This window comes from Pseudophryne corroboree, chromosome 1, assembly GCF_028390025.1.
Source record: "Pseudophryne corroboree isolate aPseCor3 chromosome 1, aPseCor3.hap2, whole genome shotgun sequence".
NCBI classification, from domain to species: domain Eukaryota; kingdom Metazoa; phylum Chordata; class Amphibia; order Anura; family Myobatrachidae; genus Pseudophryne; species Pseudophryne corroboree.
The window spans coordinates 110,372,543-110,399,537 of record NC_086444.1 but is presented as its reverse complement, the minus strand read 5'-3'; the positions used below and the strand labels follow the sequence as shown (position 1 = coordinate 110,399,537).

The following is a 26,995-nucleotide window of genomic DNA, read 5'->3' as shown; positions in this document are numbered from 1 at the left end:
GTAGTGCCAAGAATTGCAATTGCATTAGCGTACAACTCTGAATCAGGCACAATATCCTCATACAGAGTGTGTATGCTGGCACCAAGAGGTTGCTGGGAAAACATTACTGGTCTTCCAAGTTTCACTGAACTACAATTTCATTAAAAAAAAAAAAAAAAAACCGGCCCAGCACAAAAATGATTGGCCACATTTATAATCTGTTGTGCCATTAATGATGAAATGTGTCTACTTATACCAGATGCCTCCTGCTGTATTACCATATGTAAGCATCGCTGTTGCTTCCAAGGATACTTTCCACAACCGCACCTGAATCTCCCTCTCTATTTGCAGTTGACAAGCCTCCTCCTTTCCCATCTACCCGACAGCTCCCATTGGCTGGGCACCCATGCTGACCGCTTATGCGCCATAATCAGAGTTGTCTTGTGGCTATGTTAGGTTACGCCTATCTCTCAATCTCTCATCTCAGAGCAATATAATCATAGAAGAGATATAATAATGCTATATGATAAACACACATGCATGCCATTTATAGGACTAATAGCATTTAAAATTTGGTGCACAAAGTATACATTTCCAAAGGGATCACATGATAAATGTGTGTCTATTAACACACACAACATTTTAAATCAGGTTAACAGTCAAAACTAGACCATACTAGTTAACTATTACATGAATAAGAAAATGACGTATCTCTTACATAGCATATGAATTTTTTTTTTTAAATAAATATAATGGTTATTTCAGTAAATACCATAAATACACATATTTATAAAATATGTTAAAATATTATAAATGTTTTGGCAGGCACAGTCTGCTATACCCAATACTGGTTGTTCTTAAGAGTGGGGTTAGTCTTCCGACAATGCTCGATCATTTCAGGATCCATCTGCAACCAGTTCTGATGACTATGGGCACTGAAGGAGGGGGCTGAGCCTGTAAGTACATGGTCCTGTCTGACTGGCAGCGCCGGGCTTGCAGAACAGAGGTCAGTGGGTCTTTGCAGAGGGGTCACTGTCACGGTTGGTACAGTGGTGCTTCTTTCAGTGTACGGAGACGGGACCTGGGGCACCATGCTGTAGGAATGGCTGCGGACGTGTGGTACAGCTCGCTTTGCCTTTCGTTTCTTACGTAGAAACCAAACAATGAAGATGATCACAAGTATCAAGATGGCAAGAACTACCAGCGGGATGATGATGGAAAGCGGACTGCTCTGGCTCGGCTCTGCTTTTGGACTAGTGGCAACCGGTTTAGTGATGATCCCTCTAAAGGAAGTACTAGTGGACGTGACATCTGCAGATAGCAGGGGTTCCTCGCTTTTTTGGTTTCCCCAACGGTTGCGATTGCCGAATCTCTTTACGGCAACGTCTGTGTGGTTTTTTATCAGCCAGTGACCTGCTGTGCTTGTCCTGTACGCCAGACTGGTATACAAAGATGCAGCAGTGCTGGGTGACAGAGGTTCTACGGATGTGGTGGCCTCCACAAGTAGCTGTTCATATGGGACCACGGAATATCTGAAGTACCCCAAAGCCGGCGGCACTCCGTGTGCCGAGAGCTGAAAGACAAAGGAATCATTCACCATTTCCTGATCTGTGACATTGGCATCAACAGCCAACAATATACGTCCTGTCTCAATGTCGCTTTGTGTGAACATATCAGTATCCTCATAACCATTTTTTGGAAACACTTTCTTCTTAATTCTTCCATACACTGGTGCATCAAGAACATGATACTCTGGGTCACTGCTGGTCAGGTTGGACAGTTCCGTTGCATCTAAGTCCTTAGTCTTTAATGTATACATTATGCTTGTTGGTATTTTCAGTCCTGGTAGAACATTTACCAGCGGCTCCACTGTGATGTTCATTACCTGTCCCGTGAGGTTGGTTTCTGGAGTGGAGAGCAAAAGCTCAAAACTATCTTGAGATGAGGTGAAGTTAGCGATGTGGAAGGTTACTTTGCCCAGTTCTAGATCCACCTGATCAAACTTGGTCACTGGTATGCTGTCAATTACGATGCTGCCGAACCTGGAAGGCTGCGATATCTCATAACTTACCACTGTACTCTTTCCATCTGTTGTAGCTGCAAGATTGCTACTGGTAATGGTTACAAAAGTCTGCCCTTGAGTGAAGACCAGGTTTGTATTGTTCACCAGGGTAATGGAAACAGGTGTCACATCCAGATTAAAGAGTTTATACAACGGTTTGTGTTTGCCGTCCGTCACGCTAAAATAAAACACCCCAGAACTTGCACTCCCATCTTGAACAAACCACAGGTCACCTTTGTTAATGTCTGCTTGGGTAAAATACTGGACAGAAGCATTCAAGTTGTCAGATTTTGCCAAGTAACCATTGTTCGGTGGACTTATCACAGTGTACTTTATATCTTCTGGGGGGTTATCCAGATCTTCCACGTTTAGGTTTTCTGGAGCAAATGCCATCAGTTTCCCTTGCAGGACTCTCAGATTGGACCGTTTTGTCTTGAGCTCAGGAGCCTGATCATTAACAGGAATTACGGTGATATTAAACATCTCCTCTATCACATCAATGTCTGGCTTCACAGCCGATTTGCTTTTTAGATTTAGCCACGTGGCAAAAGTAAAGTTGTCCGTGGGCGACTCTGCTCCGTCATGCAAGTATGTAATCCCAAACTTACTCACAATGTACTGAGAGAAGTTGGGTTTTTCTTTAGTAATGTTCCGGTCCCCGACAACAATCACGCCGTGTCTGGGTAACGAGATCACCTGGAACCAGACTTCATAGGAGGCTCGCTGAGATTCCGGCAGTCTGGCCAGAAGATTTAAGGCATTTAACTTTGACTTGTCTATCTGAACTTTTCCTCCTTCTACAACGGAAGCACCTGATACAAAATAAGCAAAGTGTCAGTAAATTTGGGGGGACAAACAAATTTGGATATTTGCTTAGAAAACACATTTGGCACATACAAGCACACGAGGCAGAATAATATATGCAAGTTACGCACAGAAGAGGATACATTTGTGCCTGTTTTTATGTACGGCGATTGCCTACTTGCGCTAATGTGAAAATCAGACAATCGAATGGCATTCCCAGTAGGCATTCCCAACAGTTCCATGTGCCTGCATGGTCACCGCCCATTTCTGAAAAGAGTGGTCCTTGCAGTTTCCATCTGTGGGCAAAACCCTGATTTGGCGCATGTGCAGTTGTGCTCTTACTATAGCACGCATGCTGAAACCCGCAAAAGGCATCCACAAACCCACTTGTGTCCAACTCATAACCAGGCCCAGAGACTGTGTGTTACCTGTGTTGGCGATCAGACGGCTGTGCCAGCCGGGATCAGTGACCTCATACGACACTGTGATAAGGAACACCTGCTTTTCCAGGACAGCCGGAGAAGAGGACACTGTGAAAGTGAAGGAATCCTGTGTACTCCACACCAAAACTTCTGTGTCTGTATGCTCATACATAATTACACCTTCATCAACCTACAACATTGGAATGGACACAAAATAATAGAATTTCAGCAACATACAGTCTAACCTTTAAAAAAAGGAATTATTGACCTTTGGATTGAAACCGAGACAAGATGGGCGTATGAGATACATATAGAGGTAAAGGTGCATACACACGGTGAGATGCTTGCTATGCCCGATTTGGACTGCGATTTCCCTTGAACTCCCCCAGAAGCACCGATTTTGACTACTGTATTTACGATTTTGACTAAGTGTAAATTTTGACTATACTTTGTACTAGATAGTACACTAGATAGTACACTAGATAGTCAAGATTGATTTGCCTGCACAGTCTATCTAGCCTTGCGATACCGACCCTGTAATACCGTGCATCGGGATCGAATCAGGATCGCAAGGTGGCTAACACCTTGCGATTTGCAATAACTTTCCTTGCGATTTTGACTATATAGTCAAAATCGAAAGGAGAAATCTCACCTTAAGTATGATGTCACACTCTTCCATAACCAGTTTACACTATATCACATCACTACTGTGCAGGGCATTTTCTCTAGGTAACATTGCTCAAATAAAGCAGATACCAGGTCTCTAGCACTTTCCACGCTCCAGATAACTGTGCAATGATCACTGATCTCCATCTTCCTCTATCTGGAACCAGTTCTAAGAAATGAAACTGGACCAAAAGTAAAGGCGATGGTTCTGCGCACCCATACGTAGCACGACTAAAACAGCATTGAGTGCAACGGAATATGCTGCGCTATATAAGAAACTGTAAATAAATAAATTGCTACTTGGTTATTACAGGCTGTACCAGCTTCACCTCTCAGTAAAGCTGCTCTTGCTCATATAGCATGACGATGCGTATCACATACAGCAATTACATAATCTGATTTCATTACTTTTGGAAAATATATATTTTTCCAGAATATTATTATTAAAACAGACAAAAACAACTTATTGAAGAAAACCACAAATTAAGAAAACAGGAAATACATTATTATAGTAATCTAAAGACAGAGCTTACGTTTTCCAATGCACCTAACCTTGATGATAAGAAACGCACTGATGGTCACAAACCTGTATTTTGGAAATACAGATACTGATAGCAGATACTGAAAGCCAAGAGTCACATTCTTTGACCCAATATCACATATCTGTGAGTGCCAATTCTCCCTCAATAAAAGAAATAAGCACGTCTAATTTTTTTGTCCCATTTGTTTGATTTGCTTCTCTTTATCTACTTTTAGAACGTGTGAAAATCTGAGGAAGTTTTACGGCAAATTTCAGCAGAAGTAGGAAAATCTGAAAGGTTCACAAACTTTCAAGCACCACTGTACATATCTTCCTCGGTGGGTGAGAATTCTAGTATTATAACATTTATAGAGGGGAATGAGGGAAATTCAATATACCGATGCAATGTGATGCGGCGTTCTGGAAAATATGTGAGGTCGACGCTAAAATAAGTGCCCAATCGGTGTGCAGCTGAAAATCCCCATGGCACTTCCCATAGAATCACATTCCCCCATAGAGTGCTTTACAAATGGTAACAGTAATAAAATATGGCTTGATATTAACTGACCAATGAAAAGGTAAGAGGGTAATGCCAACAAGCATTAAGGGGCAGATTTATTAAGCCTGGAGAAGTGATAAGTGGAAGGTGATAACGCACCAGCCAATCAGCTCCTGTCAATTTGCACATTGGAGCTGATTGGCTGGTGCATTATCACCTTGCACTTATCATTGCTTTATCACTTCTCCGGGCTTAATACATCTGCCCATAAAATCCATTGTGGTTTTCAAAGTGCTGCCGCTGGACGTACAGCTTTGGCGACGCTCCCCTGGGCGCTCTGCTGACACCAATCTATTTTTACTAACCCCGTCCTTTCTGTTATGTTACATAGTAGTAGTGGTGGTTACTGGAGTCCCTAAGTCGGATCATATGATGATATTGCAATGTCCAGTCTATGATCATCTGGGATTGCTGTGCTGCGGCAATAAGGTCATGAGGTGATGAATTCGCCACAGCAACGCTATTCCAGCCTATCAGTGTATGAGAGCTGCATCATTATGTAACTGATTGCCATGACACCACCCATTTCTACTGTGTAATAAATAATAAGAATTTACTCACCGGTAATTCTATTTCTCGTAGTCCGTAGTGGATGCTGGGTACTCCGTAAGGACCATGGGGAATAGACAGGCTCCGCAGGAGACTGGGCACTCTTAAAAGAAAGATTAGGTACTATCTGGTGTGCACTGGCTCCTCCCTCTATGCCCCTCCTCCAGACCTCAGTTAGGGAAACTGTGCCCGGAAGAGCTGACATTACTAGTAAAGGATTTTGGAATCCAGGGTAAGACTCATACCAGCCACACCAATCACACCGTACAACTTGTGATAACTATACCCAGTTAACAGTATGAACAATAACTGAGCCTCTCTCAACAGATGGCTCATACAATAACCCTTTAGTTAAGCAATAACTATATACATGTATTGCAGAGAGTCCGCACTTGGGACGGCCTCCCAGCATCCACTACGGACTACGAGAAATAGAACTACTGGTGAGTAAATTCTTATTTTCTCTGACGTCCTAGTGGATGCTGGGTACTCCGTAAGGACCATGGGGATTATACCAAAGCTCCCAAACGGGCGGGAGAGTGCGGATGACTCTGCAGCACCGAATGAGCAAACTCAAGGTCCTCCTCAGCCAGGGTATCAAACTTGTAGAATTTTGCAAAAGTGTTTGATCCCGACCAAGTAGCAGCTCGGCAAAGTTGTAAAGCCGAGACCCCTCGGGCAGCCACCCAAGAAGAGCCCACCTTCCTCGTGGAATGGGCTGTTACTGATTTAGGATGCGGCAGTCCAGCCGCAGAATGTACAAGTTGAATCGTGCTACAGATCCAGCGAGCAATAGTCTGCTTTGAAGCAGGAGCACCCAGCTTGTTGGGTGCATGCAGGATAAACAGCGAGTCAGTTTTTCTGACTCTAGCCGTCCTGGAAACATAGATTTTCAGGGCCCGGACTACGTCCAGCAACTTGGAATCCTCCAAGTCCTGAGTAGCCGCAGGCACCACAATAGGTTGGTTCAAATGAAACGCTGATACCACCTTTGGGAGAAATTGGGGACGAGTCCTCAATTCTGCCCTGTCCATATGGAAAATCAGATATGGGCTTTTACAGGACAAAGCCGCCAATTCTGACACACGCCTAGCTGAGGCCAAGGCCAACAGCATGACTACCTTCCACGTGAGATACTTCAACTCCACGGTCTGAAGTGGCTCAAACCAATGTGATTTTAGGAAATCCAACACAACGTTGAGATCCCAAGGTGCCACTGGAGGCACAAAAGGGGGCTGAATATGCAGCACTCCCTTAACAAACGTCTGAACTTCAGGCAGTGAAGCCAGTTCTTTTTGAAAGAAAATAGACAGGGCCGAAATCTGGACTTTAATGGATCCCAATTTTAGGCCCATAGTCACTCCTGACTGTAGGAAGTGCAGAAATCGACCCAGCTGAAATTCCTCTGTTGGGGCCTTCCTGGCCTCACACCAAGCAACATATTTTCGCCATATGCGGTGATAATGTTTTGCTGTCACATCCTTCCTAGCTTTTATCAGCGTAGGAATGACTTCATCTGGAATGCCCTTTTCCAGTAGGATCCGGCGTTCAACCGCCATGCCGTCAAACGCAGCCGCGGTAAGTCTTGGAACAGACAGGGCCCCTGCTGTAGCAGGTCCTGTCGGAGCGGCAGAGGCCAAGGGTCCTCTGAGATCATTTCTTGTAGTTCCGGGTACCAAGTTCTTCTTGGCCAATCCGGAACGATGAGTATAGTTCTTACTCCTCTCTTTCTTATTATCCTCAGTACCATTGGTATGAGAGGAAGAGGAGGGAACACATAAACCGACTGATACACCCACGGTGTCACTAGAGCGTCCACAGCTATCGCCTGAGGGTCCCTTGACCTGGCGCAATATCTTTTTAGCTTTTTGTTGAGGCGGGACGCCATCATGTCCACCTGTGGCCTTTCCCAACGATTTACAATCAGCTTGAAGACTTCTGGATAAAGTCCCCACTCTCCCGGGTGGAGGTCGTGCCTGCTGAGGAAGTCTGCTTCCCAGTTGTCCACTCCCGGAATGAACACTGCCGACAGTGCTAGCACGTGATTCTCCGCCCATCGAAGAATCCTTGTGGCTTCTGCCATCGCCATCCTGCTTCTTGTGCCGCCCTGTCGGTTTACATGGGCGACCGCCGTGATGTTGTCCGACTGAATCAGCACCGGTTGGTTTTGAAGCAGGGGTTCTGCTTGACTCAGGGCATTGTAAATGGCCCTTAGTTCCAGAATATTTATGTGTAGTAGGGAAGTCTCCTGACTCGACCACTGTCCTTGGAAGTTTCTTCCCTGAGTGACTGCCCCCCAACCTCGGAGGCTTGCATCCGTGGTCACCAGGACCCAGTCCTGAATGCCGAATCTGCGGCCCTCGAGAAGATGAGCACTCTGCAGCCACCACAGCAGAGACACCCTGGCCCTCGGGGACAGGGTGATCAACCGATGCATCTGAAGATGCGATCCGGACCACTTGTCTAACAGATCCCACTGAAAGATCCTTGCATGGAACCTGCCGAAGGGAATTGCTTCGTAAGAAGCTACCATCTTTCCCAGGACTCGCGTGCAGTGATGCACTGACACCTGTTTTGGTTTCAGGAGGTCCCTGACCAGAGATGACAATTCCTGGGCCTTCTCCTCTGGGAGAAACACCTTCTTCTGTTATGTGTCCAGAGTCATGCCCAAGAACAGCAGACGCTTCGTAGGAATTAGCTGCGACTTTGGGATATTCAGAATCCAGCCGTGCTGATGTAGCACTTCCCGAAATAGTGCTACTCCGACTAACAACTGCTCCTTGGACCTTGCCTTTATAAGGAGATCGTCCAAGTACGGGATAATTATAACTCCCTTCTTTCGAAGGAGTATCATCATTTCGGCCATTACCTTGGTAAATACCCTCGGTGCCGTGGACAGACCAAACGGCAACGTCTGGAATTGGTAATGACAGTCCTGTACCACAAACCTGAGGTACTCCTGGTGAGGTGGGTAAATGGGGACATGTAGGTAAGCATCCTTGATGTCCAGTGATACCATAAAACCCCCTCTTCCAGGCTTGCAATAACCGCCCTGAGCGATTCCATTTTGAACTTGAACTTCCTTATATAAGTGTTCAAGGATTTCAAATTTAGAATGGGTCTCACCGAACCGTCTGGTTTCGATACCACAAACATTGTGGAATAGTAACCCCGTCCCTGTTGAAGGAGGGGAACTTTGATTATCACCTGCTGGAGGTACAGCTTGTGAATTGCCGCCAGTACTACCTCCCTTTCCTTGGGAGCAGCTGGCAAGGCTGATTTGAGGTAACGGCGAGGGGGAGACGCCTCGAACTCCAGCTTGTATCCCTGAGATACCACTTGTAGAACCCAGAGATCCACCTGTGAGCGAACCCACTGGTCGCTGAAGTTCCGGAGACGCGCCCCCACCGCACCTGGCTCCCCCTGTGGAGCCCCAGCGTCATGCGGTGGACGTAGTGGAAGCAGGGGAGGATTTTTGTTCCTGGGAACTGGCTGTCTGGTGCAGCTTTTTCCCTCTACCCCTGCCTCTGGGCAGAAAGGACGCGCCTCTGACCCGCTTGCCTTTCTGAGGCCGAAAGGACTGTACTTGATAATACGGTGCTTTCTTAGGCTGTGAGGGAACCTGAGGTAAAAAAGTCGACTTCCCAGCTGTTGCTGTGGATACGAGGTCCGAGAGACCGTCCCCAAACAATTCCTCACCCTTATAAGGCAAAACCTCCATGTGCCTTTTAGAATCAGCATCACCTGTCCACTGCCGAGTCCATAATACTCTCCTGGCAGAAATGGACATTGCATTAATTCTAGATGCCAGCCGGCAAATGTCCCTCTGTGCATCCCTCATATATAAGACGACGTCTTTAATATGCTTTATGGTTAGCAAAATAGTATCCCTGTCAAGGGAATCAATGTTATCTGACAGGGTATCAGACCAAGCAGCTGCAGCACTACACATCCATGCTGAAGCAATTGCAGGTCTCAGTATAGTACCTGAGTGTGTATATACAGACTTCAGGATAGCCTCCTGCTTTCTATCTGCAGGCTCCTTTAAGGCGGCCGTATCCTGAGACGGCAGTGCCACCTTTTTTGATAAGCGTGTGAGCGCCTTGTCCACCCTAGGGGATGTTTCCCAACGTAACCTGTCCGTTGGCGGGAAAGGGTACGCCATTAGTAACCTCTTAGAAATCACTAATTTCTTATCTGGGGAACACCACGCTTCTTCACACAATTCATTTAACTCATCAGATGGGGGAAAAGTCACTGGCTGCTTTTTCTCCCCAAACATAATACCCTTTTTAGTGGTAACCGGATTAATGTCAGAAATGTGCAACACATTTTTCATTGCCGTAATCATGCATCGGATGGCCCTTGTGGACTGTACATTTGTCTCATCCTCGTCTACACTGGAGTCAGACTCCGTGTCGACATCTGTGTCTGCCATCTGAGGTAGCGGGCGTTTTTGAGCCCCTGATGGCCTCTAAGACGCCTGGGCAGGCGCGGGCTGAGATGCCGGCTGTCCCAAAGTTGTTACGTCATCGAACCTTTTATGCAAGGAGTTGACACTGTCGGTTAATACCTTCCACATATCCATCCACTCTGGTGTCGGCCCCGCAGGGGGCGACATCACACTTATCGGCTTCTGCTCCGCCTCCACGTAAGCGTCCTCATCAAACATGTCGACACAGCCGTACCGACACACCGCACACACACAGGGAATGCTCTGACTGAGGACAGGACCCCACAAAGTCCTTTGGGGAGACAGAGAGAGAGTATGCCAGCACACACCAGAGCGCTATATAACAGAGGGATTTACACTAACACAAAGTGAATTTTCCCCCAATAGCTGCTTATATCACCTTTTGCGCCTACATTTATGTGCCCCCCCTCTCTTTTTTACCCTTCTTGTAGTGTATACTGCAGGGGAGAGCCTGGGGAGCGTCCTTCCAGCGGAGCGGTGAAGAGAAAATGGCGCCGGTGTGCTGAGGGAGATAGCCCCGCCCCCTCCGCGGCGGGCTTCTCACGCTTTTTTAATAATGTTAATGGCGGGGGATTAGGCACATATACAGTTTATAACTGTATTATGTGCACATTTGCCAAAAGGTATACTTATTGCAGCCCAGGGCGCCCGGCGCCCCCCCCCCCCCCCCCCCAGCGCCCTGCACCCACCAGTGACCGGAGCGTGTGGTGTGCTGTGGGAGCAATGGCGCACAGCTGCAGTGCTGTGCGCTACCTTATTGAAGACCGGAGTCTTCAGCCGCCGATTTTCTCCTGGTTCTTCCGTCTTCTGGCTCTGCAAGGGGGACGGTGGCGCGGCTCCGGGAACGGATGATCAAGGTCGGGCCCTGTGTTCGATCCCTCTGGAGCTAATGGTGTCCAGTAGCCTTAGAAGCACAAGCTAGCTGCAAGCAGGTAGGTTTGCGTCTCTCCCCTCAGTCCCTCGTAGCAGTGAGTCTGTTGCCAGCAGATCTCCCTGAAAATAAAAAACCTAACAAATACTTTATTTTCTAGTAAGCTCAGGAGAGCCCACTAGGTGCATCCAGCTCTGGCCGGGCACAGATTCTAACTGAGGTCTGGAGGAGGGGCATAGAGGGAGGAGCCAGTGCACACCAGATATAGTACCTAATCTTTCTTTTAAGAGTGCCCAGTCTCCTGCGGAGCCCGTCTATTCCCCATGGTCCTTACAGAGTACCCAGCATCCACTAGGACGTCAGAGAAAATACATGAATGAAAGGATGTCATACTAGATGAAATACTCACCATTAACTGTGTAAAGCTGGACACTTCCTCGGTTGTATTTTGTTGTCCTAACCTAATAATGCGGCCATGTTTGGGAGGACTGGAAACATCAAACCTTATCGTTCTGTTATTCAGACTGCCATCGTCATTAGTTACGGCTTTTAGTACATCAGAAGAAATGACTCTCCGCTTTCCTGGAAAATAACAGTTTAGTAAATATTATAAGCAATGTCTATAAATAACAGCTATATTATGTGATTTTTAAAACAACAACAGGGAACATGGACATAAAACTACTTCACATATACATAAGGATTCTAGGACTGCTTCAGGCCTTGATATAATGAGGGCATATAAACAATCAATGGGGCAGATGTATTAACCGGGAGAAGGCATAAGGAAGTGATAAAGCAATGATAAACGTACCAGCCAGTCAGCTCCTAACTGTCAATTTGCATGTTGGAGCTGATTGGCTGGTGCGTTTATCACCTTGCTTTCATCACTGCTTTATCACTTCCTTATGGCTTCCCCAGGTTAATACATCTGCCCCAATGTTCCTGATGAGCATGCAGCAATTACCTGGAAAAACACCCAGTCCTTTATTAGTTACTATACTGATAACCAGCGTCTTCGCGGTAATACTAAAAATTTGTCTTGGAGCAAAGTTCAAGCCATCTGTAACCTGGAAGTTGAATCCTCCGGACATAGACCCTGGAACAGGATAAAAGCAGACATACAGCATCAAAAAATGCAATCAACCAAAGAATTTTGCAACAACACTAGATGCAATTTACAGTAAACACAGTATCTTAAAGACTTTGGAGTAGATTCAGGGACGGATGCATGAGGAGGTGTTTTAAGTACAAAGATTCCCACTGCAGGCTCCCTGACACCACTGCTGCCCAGCACAAAGCAATAAGGTTGAGTCTCCCTTATCCAAAATGCTTGGGACCAGAGGTATTTTCGATATGGGATTTTTCCGTATTTTGGAATAATTGCATACCATAATGAGATATCATGGTGATGAGACCTAAATCTAAGCACAGAATGCATTTATGTCACATATACACCTTATACACACAGCCTGAAGGTCATTTTAGCCAATATTTTTTATAACTTTGTGCATTAAACAAAGTGTGTCTACATTCACACAATTCATTTGTTTCATATACACCTTATACACACAGCCTGAAGGTCATTTAATACAATATTTTTAATAACTTTGTGTATTAAACAAAGTTTGTGTACATTGAGCCATCAAAAAACAAAGGTTTCACTATCTCACTCTCACTCAAAAAAGTCTGTATTTCGGAAATTTCCGTATTTCGGAATATTTGGATATGGGATACTCAACCTGTACCTGCATCCCTCTCCTGGGGAGGAAACATTTCCCTGTTCCTCCCGTGATATAGATAGATAGATATGTATGTATGTATGTATGTATGTATGTATGTATGTATGTATGTATGTATGTATGTATGTATGTATGTATGTATGTATGTTGAGGATTGAGGTTCCATAGCTCAGAGAGAATAGGAACGGGAGCTATAAAAAATTGCAGAAACAGAATGCTTACCACCATGTACAAACACCAGGTGACCGTCATCTATGTGTTTCTGTGTGAAATTAAGAATACTTTTATCTGGATTGGATCTGAGCGCCAGGTGGCCATTACTGGGAGGTGTAATGGAGAAAACAAGATCTGCGGGGGAGGAGTCCTGGTCTTCTGCAGAAAGATCATTGGAAGTTATTTCTGTCACTGAGCCAACCCAGACCTGAGAGACAGAAAAGCAGGACCATTATACAGAAGAAAAGTCATTTTATTTTTCTAAAAGTAAGATACACCAAATATCTCAGTTATCTAATACATATATATTAATTCCAGGGTCACTGCTGTAAAATACGTTATTGTGTTAAAAAAAAAAAGAACAAAAAAAGAAAAAATAGTTCTTTATTAAATATTCTGCATATCTCACGGTTTAAAATTGCTGTGTGCATCTCTCAAAATATGCAAACTGATGCTGAACCGGGGCCTTAGACCAAACGCTAATGTGCTCAAATTGCTATTAGGCAATTTCAGCACATGCGTGCATTCAGTTGCGTGCATGTGCACATGTGCTGAAATTGCATTCTCTTCAGAACGCAGTCTATGTCCTGCCAGGAGGCGTTGACACCACATTTTGTGGGCGTAGATGCAGCTGCTGCGACAAAATAGATGGCGGCCCTCCTGCCTTCTCAGTTAGGCTGCTAAGGCAGGGGACAACCCTAATCAGGCGTGCGTTTCGTTGCTGAGAATGTTAGCTAGAGGGGTTGGAGGACCCGGCATGCGGGGTCCCAGAGTATGAGGGAACCAAAAGAGATTTGTGAGCTTGCAGGATGTTTTGGGAGAGTAGTTAGACTCCCCTGCTAAAATACAAACATTCTCCACAACTATCTGTCCAGAAACACCCATTTTGGGTCAAACTCTGCCCTCGTTGATGGATTTGTGAGTAAATGTGATGTTGCCATTAGACATTGTATTGTCAGGGGTGGTGGTGGGGGTGTTACTAAATATATATCTCATACAGTTACCTAGCTGCGGGTTGTAGATGGAGACAGTATAGTGCACCATGTCGTTAGACCCCTCCCCTTGGCAACAAAATGCTGTGATTTGTGGGTCTATTGAGTGGGGGCGGGGCCAAAATGAAGCGATTCTAATGTAATTAGTCAAATTGGCTCCGCCCCCCTCCCCACTGACCTGGGAATTGTGGAAAAAAATTGCAGTGAGGGGCATAGATTAATAATATGGTACTCATTCTGGTGTCTGTCAGGTTTCTTTGGGGGGGTACTGAAAATGTGTGTGTATAACGCTACGGATTTTTCTTAAATACAAATACAAAAACAGACAATTCAATAAATAGGTATTCATCTCTTCTGCCAACATATGCTGAACTAAAGGCTGTTGGACTAAGTGGTGTTTTGCAATCATTCATTGACTGGAGTAGAATTTGCATGTTTAAATTGATTAAACGTGGCTTAATCTGAAAAGAAATGGTCACACTGCTTATGATTACTAAGCAGTTTTCTTTAGCAATTTTTAGTTCGTTAGATAACTGGGGTCCAAAGAAATCAGCGACAAGTGACAAAGGACAGCGTTATCTTACCTGTGTTAAGGGCCAGTAAGTCCCTTCCGGTTTAGTTTATATGGCACGGTACTGCCTCGTCATCAGTGAGACAGATCCTCCATATTTAATGTGTACAGTCTAGAACAGAGTAGTGTTAGCACAACTCATGTGGACGGAGACTCGTCACACCTTCTAAAAAAGTGGAGAGGTCGCCTATAGCCACCAGTTAGAGTCTAGTTATCTTTTATCCAGTCCATTCTATAAACACAGCTAGAAATTGAAAGGGGGCTCAAGGCAACAACACTTCTCCCGTTTAGAAAGTTTCATAAATCCGCCCCCCCCCCAGAATTAAAATGCACCTGAAGTGAACTTATTGCATTCACAGATACAGAAAAGAAAAGGTAGCAGTACAAGACAAAATAAGAGAACAAGAAATGTACCTGGAAAATCCTGTTGGCCTTTATAACTGGGAATTCGTCATTTACGGGAGTGACGGTCACAAATATTGTCCGCGGAAGACTTTGTTTGGAGAGTTCAGTGTCATTCACAATTACAGTAAAGTTATCCTGTATTGTTTCACCATCATCATGCACGTAATATATCAGTTCTTGCACCACCTTACAATAAAAAAAGAAACAATTGGTAATAGCATATGAAGGACATTATAGAAAGACACTCATTCCATTGTATATTAAGTATATCAGACATTTCTACTCACATTCCATTTTACTTCACTCTATCCCCCAAAAGACAGGATAATGCAATGTTTAATACTCAATGAAGCTGCAAATCATATATGACTGTAATAAGCTGCTGCAGCATATTGTTTTGTATAAATGCATCAGGGTATAATAAACCCAATTCTCTCTCAGCTTAAAGCTGGGCATACACTATACAATTATCTGGCATATTATCTGACAGATCTGGCTGGTTGGAATGAAAATCTGGTAATGGATGAGAGGAAATGACAATCAACCATTTGCTCCCAAACACTGGAAAGCAGACAAAACCTGTCCAGATAAATTGATTAAATCACGGCTTTAACCAATTTGCATGAACAGTTTTTTTCTAGTATTTCAGTGTTTTGGAGAAAATGGTCGATTGTTATTTGCTCTCACCCATTACCAGATTTTCATTCCAACCAGCCAGATCTGGCAGATAATCTGCCAGATAATTGTATAGTGTGTACCTAGCTTTACTGTATCTCTCTGCAGCTCCTCTCTTTCCTTCCAAACTCTGAGTGGCATGTACACACGTCTGATCCAGTTTTCTCCATTCACTCTTTCCACTCTCAGCCTTCAGGCGTCCGCTCTCTAGCCTCCAGCAAGACCAACCACTAAAGTGACCAATGATCTACCCAAAGTGATGTTGGGTAGGGTATCTGCTCCCTTTAAACCCTCGTTGACCTCTCTGACACTTGCCATACAGTTGAACACACTCTTCTCCTCAATACTCTTCACTCCCTCGGGGGGAGATGTACAGTGAAAAGAGTGGAGAAGTTAGCAAGTGTAGAAGTTGCCCATAGCAACCAATCAGCACTGAAGTAAAATTTCGAATTTGTATACTATAAAATTATACAGAGAAGCTGATTGGTTGCCATTGACAACTGGCTCACTTCTCCACACTTTTCACAAAGCTAAAGCGCAACTCTTAAATTAATTAAAGGAGATTCGAGGTACAGCTATTAGTCCTTCTACAGATCGCAGAGCAGGGCAGTGAATCAGGAGTTGCCTCAGGTACCTTGGATCCTGGTTATGTAGGGCTTTGTAAGCCAATCCTGAAACAGATTTGCCATCTTAAGGCCCGTACACACTGGTCGATATATCGACCGTTCTCTTAAACGGCCGATATATCGCGGGACCATCGGCCAGTGTGTACGGACGATACGTATCGCGTTGGCCGCGCAGCACAGCCGATGGCCAATATATCTACCAATATATTGGCGCGTCGCTGTGTGTGTACGGGGCGGTCGGCCGACCGCCCGTACACATGCTGCGGCGGCTAGCGGTGATTGACAGCTGAACTGTGCGGGCGTGTGTACACGCCCGCCCAGTTCATGACGTCAGTCCCCGACGGATCGGGCAGTGTGTATGCTGAACACACTGCCTGATCCGTCCATAGATATATCTGCAGATCAATTGATCTACAGATATATCTACTAGTGTGTACCCACCTTTACAGGCAGCCAGTGAAGGGAGTAGGGAATGAGTGTTATGTGGCAGAATGAGGCTGGAAAAAGCCTGGAGCAAGGTACAGGGGATGCAATAAGATGTAAACCCTCTGTGACTAGCCTTTCATTTGGGACACCTATGACTTACACAGGTTCTGTGGCGGATTAAAACAAGGTGAAATGCAGGCTTAAATTTAGCCAGCCACAGAATCTGCCTAAACTATAGGGTCCTGATTCAAAGGGTTATTATGGCAAGCCTACCTATGACACCTACTTTTAATCTACCCCTAGTAAGACACCATCAAAAACAGCAGCAGTTCTTGCTGGTACGGGAACCAACAAGCTGCACGCTGGAACCGCCTTTCATGTGGAGAGGTGCTTAGCAGCACAAAACTCTTCAAACTATTTCATATGCATCCTCTCTCTCTCTATTGTGTGCTTAGGGGACTCCGCTGCCTTTACTGACCATCTTTCAGTCTATGGGGGAATTCAATTGTTATCGGGGGTCCCCGCCCACCAGTAGCTATTCAAATGTTTCTGCCGATAGGCGCGAGAACTTCATTTCAGCTCGTTACCCCCAGGGGTGGGGAGCTGAAATGCTCGAAAAGTGACCTGTTTGGGGCGCCCAAACAGATTGCGTCCCTTTTTTTTAGTTGGGTTTACTCGACTAATTTCGACTGATATGGGCGCGATAAATGGGATCAATTGAATATCGCCCCGCAGTCTCCTGTCACTTTAGATGGGAGATGGGGCGCGAGAAAAGAACTGAATTCACCCCTATGAATTCCAGCTTGCCTTCAATCCCTCTTATCACGGCACAGACGGTCACAGGGGCAGAGATTCAGTGACCCGATTGGACAGATAACTGCCTCCAGCAAACTCACCTTAAACCTCCCACATAAAAAACTGCAAGAGGACGAAAAGCTACATCAGTAAGATAATATCAAGGAAACTACATATCAAAACCATTAAGTTTACCGTACTTTTAAAATTTGTTAAAATATACATATTTTAAATTATTGGATTTTGGCGCTCATTAAATCATGTAATATACACTGTACCTGTTTCCTGGTAAATCTAGATAACCTTATCCCAGGAAATCTCGTGTTTTCAACATAGCCGTTTTTGGGTGCATCCAATAAAACAAACTCAGAAGTAAGGTCCTGGAAATGCTTGTTAGGAATGTACAGCTGTTCCTGTGTCAAAGCTTTGGCTGCTCCTTCCCTCACAGTAATGTTCTGGATCTGCAGTGGAATCTGGATAGGAATTATATCCACAGAGAGTGTAATCCCATTTATCTCTCGAACGCCGTTGGTGACATCCAGGGTAAAGTTATCGTGTAACCAGCCAGCCTCAGTCTGTACGTACTGGAGGTTCCCTCTGTTGATATCTTGCTGGGTAAACGTCACGATAGACTTTGGATCTTCGGGAAAGCGGCCTTCCGTAGGTTCAGATCTATGGATATATCCATGTGATGGACTTGTTATCACTGTAAAAACAATCTCGTCTGGCGTGTTATCCACATGGACAACCTGGATAAAAGGAGACACATGCAAGATGATGGGAGAACAGGTCTTACAATACAATAAAATTATTTATTGCAGAGCATAGGATTACATAGAGGGTTCAAATATATTTGTATGACAGTGCAGGTCCACAAAAACTACCAAACCAAGGGCGACACTGCAATAATGTACAAAATTATGGGCCTGATTCTGAGTTGGGCGTAAAGCACATAAAAATGAGTTTTATGGTAAGAACTTACCCTTGTTAAAACTCTTTCTGCGAGGTACACTGGGCTCCACAAGTCTGGACAATGGGGTGTAGAGTAGGATCTTGATCCGAGGCACCAACAGGCTCAAAGCTTTGACTGTTCCCAGAATGCACAGCGCCGCCTCCTATATCACCCCGCCTCCCAGCACAGGAGCTCAGTTTAGTTAACCAGCCCAATGCAGTAGAAGGAAAAGAGACGACAACGGTTAGTAGCCACATACACCACACTCTCACGACAAGAGACGTGTCAGCGGCTAATGCCATATCAACCCAAAGAAGCTAAGTGCGTCAGGGTGGGCGCCTTGTGGAGCCCAGTGTACCTCGCAGAAAGAGTTTTACCAAGGGTAAGTTCTTACCATAAAACTCGTTTTCTGCTGCGGGGTACACTGGGCTCCACAAGTCTGGACAATGGGGATGTCCTAAAGCAGTTCCTTATGGGAGGGGACGCACTGTAGCAGGCACAAGAACCCGGCGTCCAAAGGAAGCATACTGGGAAGCGGCAGTATCGAAGGCATGGAACCTTATGCACGTGTTCCCGGAGGACCACGTAGCCGCCTTGCACAATTGATCAAGGGTCGCACCACGTTGGGCCGCCCAAGAAGGTCCAACAGACCGAGTAGAATGGGCCGTAATGTGAACAGGAGCTGACAGACCAGCCTTCACATAAGCATGCGCAATCACCTTTCTAATCCACCTGGCCAGGGTCTGCTTGTGAGCAGGCCAGCCACGTTTGTGAAATCCAAACAAAACAAAGAGAGAATCAGACTTTCGAATAGAAGCAGTTCTCTTCACATACATACGGAGAGCCCGTACCACATCCAAAGACCACTCTTTGGGAGACAAATCAGGAGAGACAAAAGCTGGAACCACAATCTCCTGATTAAGGTGGAACGAAGAAACCACCTTAGGTAAATATCCGGGACGAGTCCTAAGAACCGCCCGGTCACGGTGAAAAATCAGATATGGGGAACTACAAGACAAGGCACCCAAATCCGACACTCTTCTAGCAGAGGCAATAGCCAGCAAGAACACCACCTTAAGGAAAAGTCACTTAAAGGTCAGCTGAACCAAGAGGTTCAAATGAAGGCTCCAGCAACGCCTCCAAAACCACCGACAAGTACCAAGGAGCCACAGGCAGGACATAGGGAAGTTGGATAGGCAACACACCCTGAGTGAGAATATGAACATCAGGTAAAGTCGCAATTTTTCTCTGAAACCACACCGACAAGGCAGAAATATGAACCTTGAGGGAGGCCAGACGCAGACCTAAATCTAGGCCCTGCTGTAGAAAAGCGAAAAGTTTGGCTGTACTAAACTTGGAAGCGTCATAATGGTTAGATGCGCACCAAACAAAGTAGGAATGCCAGACCAGATGGTAAATCCGAGCAGAGGCCATTTTCCGGGCCCGCAACATAGTTTTAATGATCTTTTCAGAAAAACCCTTAGCTCTTAAGATATACGCTTCAAGAGCCACGCCGTCAAAGACAGCCGGGCTAGGTCCTGGTAGACACAGGGGCCCTGAACGAGGAGGTCTGGGCGTTGTGGAAGTATAAGTGGACGCTCTGACGATAGGCCTTGCAGGTCTGAGAACCAGTGCCGTCTGGGCCACGCCGGAGCTATGAGAAGCAGATTTCCTTTTTCTTGTTTGAACTTCCGAATTACCCTGTGCAGGAGTGACACCGGAGGGAACACGTACGGCAGCCGAAACCTCCACGGCACTGCCAGCGCATCCACGAATGCTGCTCGAGGATCCCTTGTCCTTGCTCCGAAGACCGGAACCTTGTGATTGTGTCGAGACGCCATCAGATCCACATCTGGAAGACCCCACCTTTCCACGAGGAGTTGAAACACTTCTGGATGAAGGCCCCACTCGCCGGCATGCATGTCCTGACGACTGAGAAAGTCCGCTTCCCAATTCAGGGAATTCTGTCGTCAACAGGACCCAGTTGGATATCAAGAAGGGACGGCCTCTGCACAATTGTCGGTCCTGGAGCCACCAGAGCAGCGACAGACGGACCTCCGGAGTCAAAGAGATCATTTGAGACCTGATCCGGTGAGGCAGGCCATCCCACTTGGCTAGAATCAGCTTCTGAAGGGGGCGAGAATGGAATTGAGCATACTCCCCCATGTCGAATGCTGACACCATGAGGCCCAGCACCTGCATTGCCGAATGTATCGACACTTGCGGACGAGAAAGGAAGCAACGAATCCTGTCCTGAAGTTTCAGGACTTTCTACTGAGACAAGAACAACCTCTGGTTGTGAGTGTCCAACAGCAATCCCAGATGCACCATGCTCTGAGCAGGGACCAGGGAGGATTTCTTCCAGTTGATGAGCCACCCGTGGGCTTGTAGAAACCGGACCGTCATATCCAGATAACGCAGGAGAAGATCTGGGGAATTTGCCAGGATTAACAAGTCGTCCAGATATGGCAGTATCCTGACCCCTTGACGTCGGAGTACCACCGTCATCACCGCCATAACTTTGGTGAAGACTCGCGGAGCAGTTGTTAAACCAAAAGGTAACGCCCGAAACTGGTAATGGAGGTTGCCAATAACAAACCTCAGGTATTGTTGATGCGACACTGGTATAGGAATATGCAGGTAAGCATCCTGTATGTCCAGGGAGACCATGTAGTCCCCAGGTCCAAGGCCAGAACTATAGAGTGAAGGGTTTCCATACGGAAATTGGAAACCTTCACAAACTTGTTCAGTGCCTTGAGGTTGAGAATGGGCCGGGAGGACCCATTCGGTTTCGGGGCTAGAAACAGCGGAGAATAGTACCCCCGGCCCCTCTGAGCAAGAGGCACCCTTACTACGACTCCTGTATCCAGGAGGGTCTGTACCACCGAATGCAGAGTGTTTGCCTTTGTCTGATCCGACGGGACGTCTGTCTGGCAAAATCGATGAGGGGGTCGGTTTTTGAAGGCTATGGCGTAACCTCGAGTGACGACTTCCCGTACCCAGGCATCTGAAGTGGTCTTCAACCATTCCTGGGTATACCCTAGTAGCCAGCCCCCACCCTGGAATCCCCCAGGGGGAGGCCCGCCCCGTCATGTGGCAGGCTTATCGGTCTTAGCTGCTGGCTAACGGGCAGCCCAGGCTCTTTTGGGCTTCGGCTTACCAGGTTTGGAAGTGCGGCCTGCTTATGGTACGCCTGACCTTTTGCTTTACCTGAAGTACGAAAGGGGCAAAAGGACGTGCCTTTGGCCTTTGACACAGAAGGAGCTGTATTAGGCAGACAGGCAGTTTTGGCAGTAGCCAAGTCAGCCACTATCTTATTTAAGTCCTCCCCAAACAGAATATCCCCCTTGAAAGGGAGTACCTCCAGGGTTTTTCTAGAGTTCAGATCCACAGACCAGGATCTCAGCCACAATATCCGGCGAGCCAGGACTGATGTAGTAGAGGCCTTGGCTGCTAGGATACCGGCATCAGAAGCCGCCTCTTTAATATAGCGAGAAGCTGTGACAATATATGACAAGCATTGTCTAGCATGGTCAGAGGAGATTTCAGCTTCTAACTCCAAGTCCCATGCTTCAATAGCCTCTGCCGCCCATGTAGCTGCAATAGTGGGCCTTTGTGCAGCACCTGTGAGGGTGTAAATCGCTTTTAGACAACCCTCGACACGTTTATCCATAGGCCCTTTTAGAGACGTGACGGTAGTGACAGGTAGAGCTGAGGAAACCACCATCCTAGCCACATGCGAGTCTACTGGAGGAGGCGTTTCCCAATTCTTAGACAGCTCTGGCGCGAGGGGATAGCGAGCCAGCATCTTCTTTTGAGGCACAAACTTCGTACCCGGGCTTTGCCAGGGTTCCTGACGTATATCCACTAGGTGGTCAGAGTGAGGTAACTTGTTTAATCACCTTCTGACGCTTGAACCTATCTGGTTTCTTAGGAGGAAAGGATGGCTCGGGATCATCCGTAATCTGCAGAATTAACTTAATAGCCTCCAAAAGATCAGGAACATCCACATGTGAACTTCCCTCCCCATCAGCCGTATCTGAGTCAGAACCTGTGGGGTCAGTGTATGTGCTGTCTTCATCAGACGAGGTGTCAGTGACAGTAGTGGATTGTGAGGAGACGAGCGCTCGCTTAGAGGACCTCTTGGACTTAGGCGAGCGTTGGTCAGACTTTTTAGTAGTCAGTGACTGGTTCAACTTCTTCAATTGAGCAGATAAATCGTCCGCCCACGGCGGGTTAGCTGCAGGGACCACATACGGTTGTACCGGCATTGGGGGTCCCATAGGGGGTGTTAGTTTATGAACTAGCGTATGCAGAAGCATGGAAAAAGCGGCCCACGGAGGGTCAGTATGTGCCTCCGTTGCCACAGTCCCACTGGGGGGTGTCATGACTGATTTTGTGAACCCGGTGTTAGTGCAGTCTGTGCGGGCAACTGGGGAACCATGTGAATATTAGGCTGGTCTGTAGGAATCGGTGAGAAGAAGGAGCAATCCCTGACCGGGGATCGAACCCGGGCCTCGGCAGAGGAAGCCGTATCCTGACCACTGGATCACCAGGGACTTTGATAGCAGGATGAATGTATAGGTGAGACTGTACTGGATATAGTGTCACAGGAGCAGGTGCTTATGTACTCTAGGTTACTGGCAAGATGGTAAGACGGACTGGTTACTGGTGAGACTGGGATGCAACTGTAATGCGTGCTGGTACCGGATATAACTGGAAACGCAACTGAAAGTAGGACGATGACTGTGGCTATAACTCTAATACTAGGCTGAAGAACCCTGCGGCTGTGACGGTAGAACACTGCAGCTGTGGTTTCCAGTTGAGACTGTAGAACACTGCACCGTGCCTTTAAGATGAAACACTGCAACTGTGCATTTAAGTGGAGACTGCGGAACACTGTACTGTGCCTTTAAGATGAAACACTGCAACTGTGCCTTTAAGTGGAGATGGTGGAATACTGTACTCTGCTTTTAAGATGAAACACTGCAACTGTGCCTTTAAGTGGAGATGGTGGAATACTGTACTGTGCCTTTAAGATGAAACACTGCAACTGTGCCTTTAAGTAGAGATGGTGGAACACTGGATATCAATGGCAACACAAATGTAATCCAAACTGGGTAACAAAGAAACAGAGTTTTTACAGGAACCAAAGTACAAGGGTTACCTTTAGGGAGCTCAGCTTCAAAGCTCACACAGAGCTGTGTGTGACACGAGGAACTGGCCCAGTTTCCAACTCAGTCTCCCGACTTATACTTCCTGGTCCTTGGTGATTGGTGAGCAGTGTCAGGTGATGCAAAGAGTCTCAGGCTGGCAGAGGATTGGACAGCTCTGGGTCAGGTGAACAGTCACTGTCATGTGAGTACTCTAGCATAGGCTGTGATGTGGAGTGAGGCCAAGCAGGCCGAGAGAACACTGAAGCCTGAACTTCTGCAACACATAGGATGCTGGCTTTTAGGCCTAAACTTCAGATTGCTGAATTCAGACTCACACAGGAGATCACCACAGGTGGAGCTCGTTAACTATTACCTTCCAGGCAGAGAACTCGGGAAATTCATGGTATTGGCAAGCTGTTTATCCCAGTGAGCAGAAAGATGCAGGATCCAAGACAGAGATGGCAGAGGTAAGTCACTAAATATGAAAACTACAGTCAGGATTGTGACAGGGGGCAAGGAGACACAGCTGCTATATTCTCCCCATATGTGCCTGTGGCTTCAGCAACACCAGCAGTGTGTTGCACCCCAGAACCGTTACCCTCAGAAGCACACATGATATAACTTGCAGAATGAGGTAACACAGTACAATTATTAGCAGCACTATATCCCTAAACCCAAACCCCTGCGCAGTGTAGTCAGCACCAGCAGAGATAAAGGAGAGATATGGTGACTAAATCAGAGAAAAAATAAGATTTTACTCACCGGTAAATCTATTTCTCATAGTCCGTAGTGGATGCTGGGAACTCCGTAAGGACCATGGGGAATAGCGGGCTCCGCAGGAGACTGGACACTCTAAAGAAAGATTTAGTACTATCTGGTGTGCACTGGCTCCTCCCTCTATGCCCCTCATCCAGACCTCAGTTAAGGAAACTGTGCCCGGAAGAGCAGACATTATAAAGAAAGGATTTTGGAATCCCGGGTAAGACTCATACCAGCCACACCAATCACACCGTATAACTTGTGATACACTTATCCAGTCAGCAGTATGAACAACAGGGCATCAACAATGGATGCCAACATAACATAACCCATTATTAAGCAATAACTATGTACACGTATTGCAGAAAGTCCGCACTAGGGACGGGCGCCCAGCATCCACTACGGACTATGAGAAATAGATTTACCGGTGAGTAAAATCTTATTTTCTCTAACGTCCTAGTGGATGCTGGGAACTCCGTAAGGACCATGGAGATTATACCAAAGCTACCAAACGGGCGGGAGAGTGCGGATGACTCTGCAGCACCGAATGGGCAAACTCAAGGTCCTCCTCAGCCAGGGTATCAAACTTGTAGAATTTTGCAAATGTGTTTGAACCCGACCAAGTAGCAGCTCGGCAAAGCTGTAAAGCCGAGACCCCTCGGGCAGCTGCCCAAGAAGAGCCCACCTTCCTTGTGGAATGGGCTTTCACTGATTTTGGATGCGGCAATCCAGCCGCAGAATGAGCCTGCTGAATCGTGTTACAGATCCAGAGGGCAACGGTTTGCTTTGAAGCAGGAGCCCCCAACTTGTTGGGGGCATATAGGATAAACAGCGAGTCAGTTTTCCTGACTCCAGCCGTTCTGGAAACATAAATCTTCAAAGCCCTGACTACATCTAGTAACCTGGAATCCTCCAAGTCACGAGTAGCCGCAGGCACCACAATAGGTTGGTTCAAATGAAAAGATGACACCACCTTTGGCAGAAATTGGGGACGAGTCCGCAATTCTGCCCTGTCCATATGAAAAACCAGATAGGGGCTTTTACATGACAAAACCGCCAATTCTGACACACGCCTAGCCGAAGCTAAGGCCAATAGCATGACCACCTTCCACGTGAGATATTTTAGCTCCACGGTCTTAAGTGGTTCAAACCAGTGGGATTTTAGGAAACCCAACACCACGTTGAGATCCCAAGGTGCCACTGGTGGCACAAAAGGGGGCTGAATATGCAGCACTCCCTTAACAAACGTCTGAACTTCAGGAAGAGACGCCAGTTCCTTTTGAAAGAAAATGGATAGGGCCAAAATCTGGACTTTAATGGATCCCAACTTCAAGCCCATAGTCACTCCAGACTGTAGAAAGTGCAGAAATCTGCCCAGTTGGAATTCCACTGTAGGGGCCTTCCTGGCCTCACACCAAGCAACATATTTTCGCCATATACGGTGATAATGCTTTGCTGTCACGTCCTTCCTAGCCTTTATCAGCGTTGGAATAACTTCCTCCGGAATGCCTTTTTCCGCTAGGATCCGGCGTTCAACCGCCATGCCGTCAAACGCAGCCGCGGTAAGTCTTGGAACAGGCAGGGCCCCTGTTGCAACAGGTCCTGTCTGAGAGGCAGAGGCCATCGGTCCTCTGTGAGCATTTTTGCAGTTCCGGGTACCAAGGCCTTCTTGGCCAATCCGGAACAATGAGTATTGTTCTCACTTCTCTTCTTCTTACGATTCTCAGCACCTTGGGTATGAGAGGAAGAGGAGGAAACACATAGACCGACTGGAACACCCACGGTGTTACCAGGGCGTCCACAACTATCGCCTGAGGGTCTCTTGACCTGGCGCAATACCGTTGTAGCATTTTGTTGAGACGGGACGCCATCATGTCTACCTGTGGCAGTTCCCATCGATTTGTAATCAGAATGAAGACTTCTTGATGAAGTCCCCACTCTCCCGGGTGAAGGTCGTGCCTGCTGAGGAAGTCTGCTTCCCAGTTGTCCACCCCCGGAATGAACACTGCTGACAGTGCTTGCACGTGATTCTCCGCCCACCGAAGAATCCTGGTGGCTTCCGCCATCGCGACTCTGCTTCTTGTGCCGCCCTGGCGGTTTACATGAGCCACCGCGGTGATGTTGTCTGACTGAATCAGCACCGGTTGGTTGCGAAGCAGGGGCTCCGCTTGACTCAGGGCGTTGAATATGGCCCTTGGTTCCAGGATATTTATGTGCAGACAAGCCTCCTGACTTGACCACAACCCTTGGAAGTTTCTTCCCTGAGTGACTGCCCCCCACCCTCGGAGGCTCGCATCCGTGGTCACCAGGACCCAGTCCTGTATGCCTAACCTGCGGCCCTCGAGAAGGTGAGCACTCTGTAGCCACCACAGAAGAGACACCCTGGCCCTGGGGGACAGGGTGATCAGCCGCTGCATCTGAAGATGCGATCCGGACCATTTGTCCAACAGATCCCATTGAAAGATCCTCGCATGGAACCTGCCGAAGGGAATGGCTTCGTACGATGCCACCATCTTTCCCAGGACTCGCGTGCAGTGATGCACCGACACCTGTTTCGGTTTTAAGAGGTCTCTGACTAGAGTCACAAGCTCTTGAGCCTTCTCCGTCGGGAGAAACACCTTCTTCTGGTCTGTGTCCAGAATCATGCCCAGAAAGGGCAGACGCGTCGTAGGAATCAGCTGCGACTTTGGGATATTCAGAATCCAGCCATGCTGTTGCAACACTTCCTGAGAGTGCGCTACGCTGATCTGCAACTGCTCCCTTGACCTCGCCTTTAA

At 46.8% G+C, this 26,995-nt stretch overlaps 1 protein-coding gene across 1 annotated transcript in view; it reads right to left on the bottom strand.

The window, feature by feature from the left end:
* Nucleotides 1-501: 501 nt before the first annotated feature.
* The window catches only part of LOC135056579 (chondroitin sulfate proteoglycan 4-like), a 75,105-nt gene continuing 48,611 nt past the window's right edge, over nt 502-26,995 (bottom strand). The window contains exons 4-10 of the mRNA XM_063961933.1: nt 17,630-18,100; nt 14,839-15,015; nt 12,871-13,069; nt 11,874-12,005; nt 11,316-11,488; nt 3,274-3,457; nt 502-2,853 (exon numbers count right to left, since the gene is read on the bottom strand). Coding sequence (XP_063818003.1) covers nt 815-2,853; nt 3,274-3,457; nt 11,316-11,488; nt 11,874-12,005; nt 12,871-13,069; nt 14,839-15,015; nt 17,630-18,100 — 3,375 coding nt within the window. The 3' untranslated portion in view covers nt 502-814. The remainder of the gene's footprint in view (nt 2,854-3,273; nt 3,458-11,315; nt 11,489-11,873; nt 12,006-12,870; nt 13,070-14,838; nt 15,016-17,629; nt 18,101-26,995) is intronic.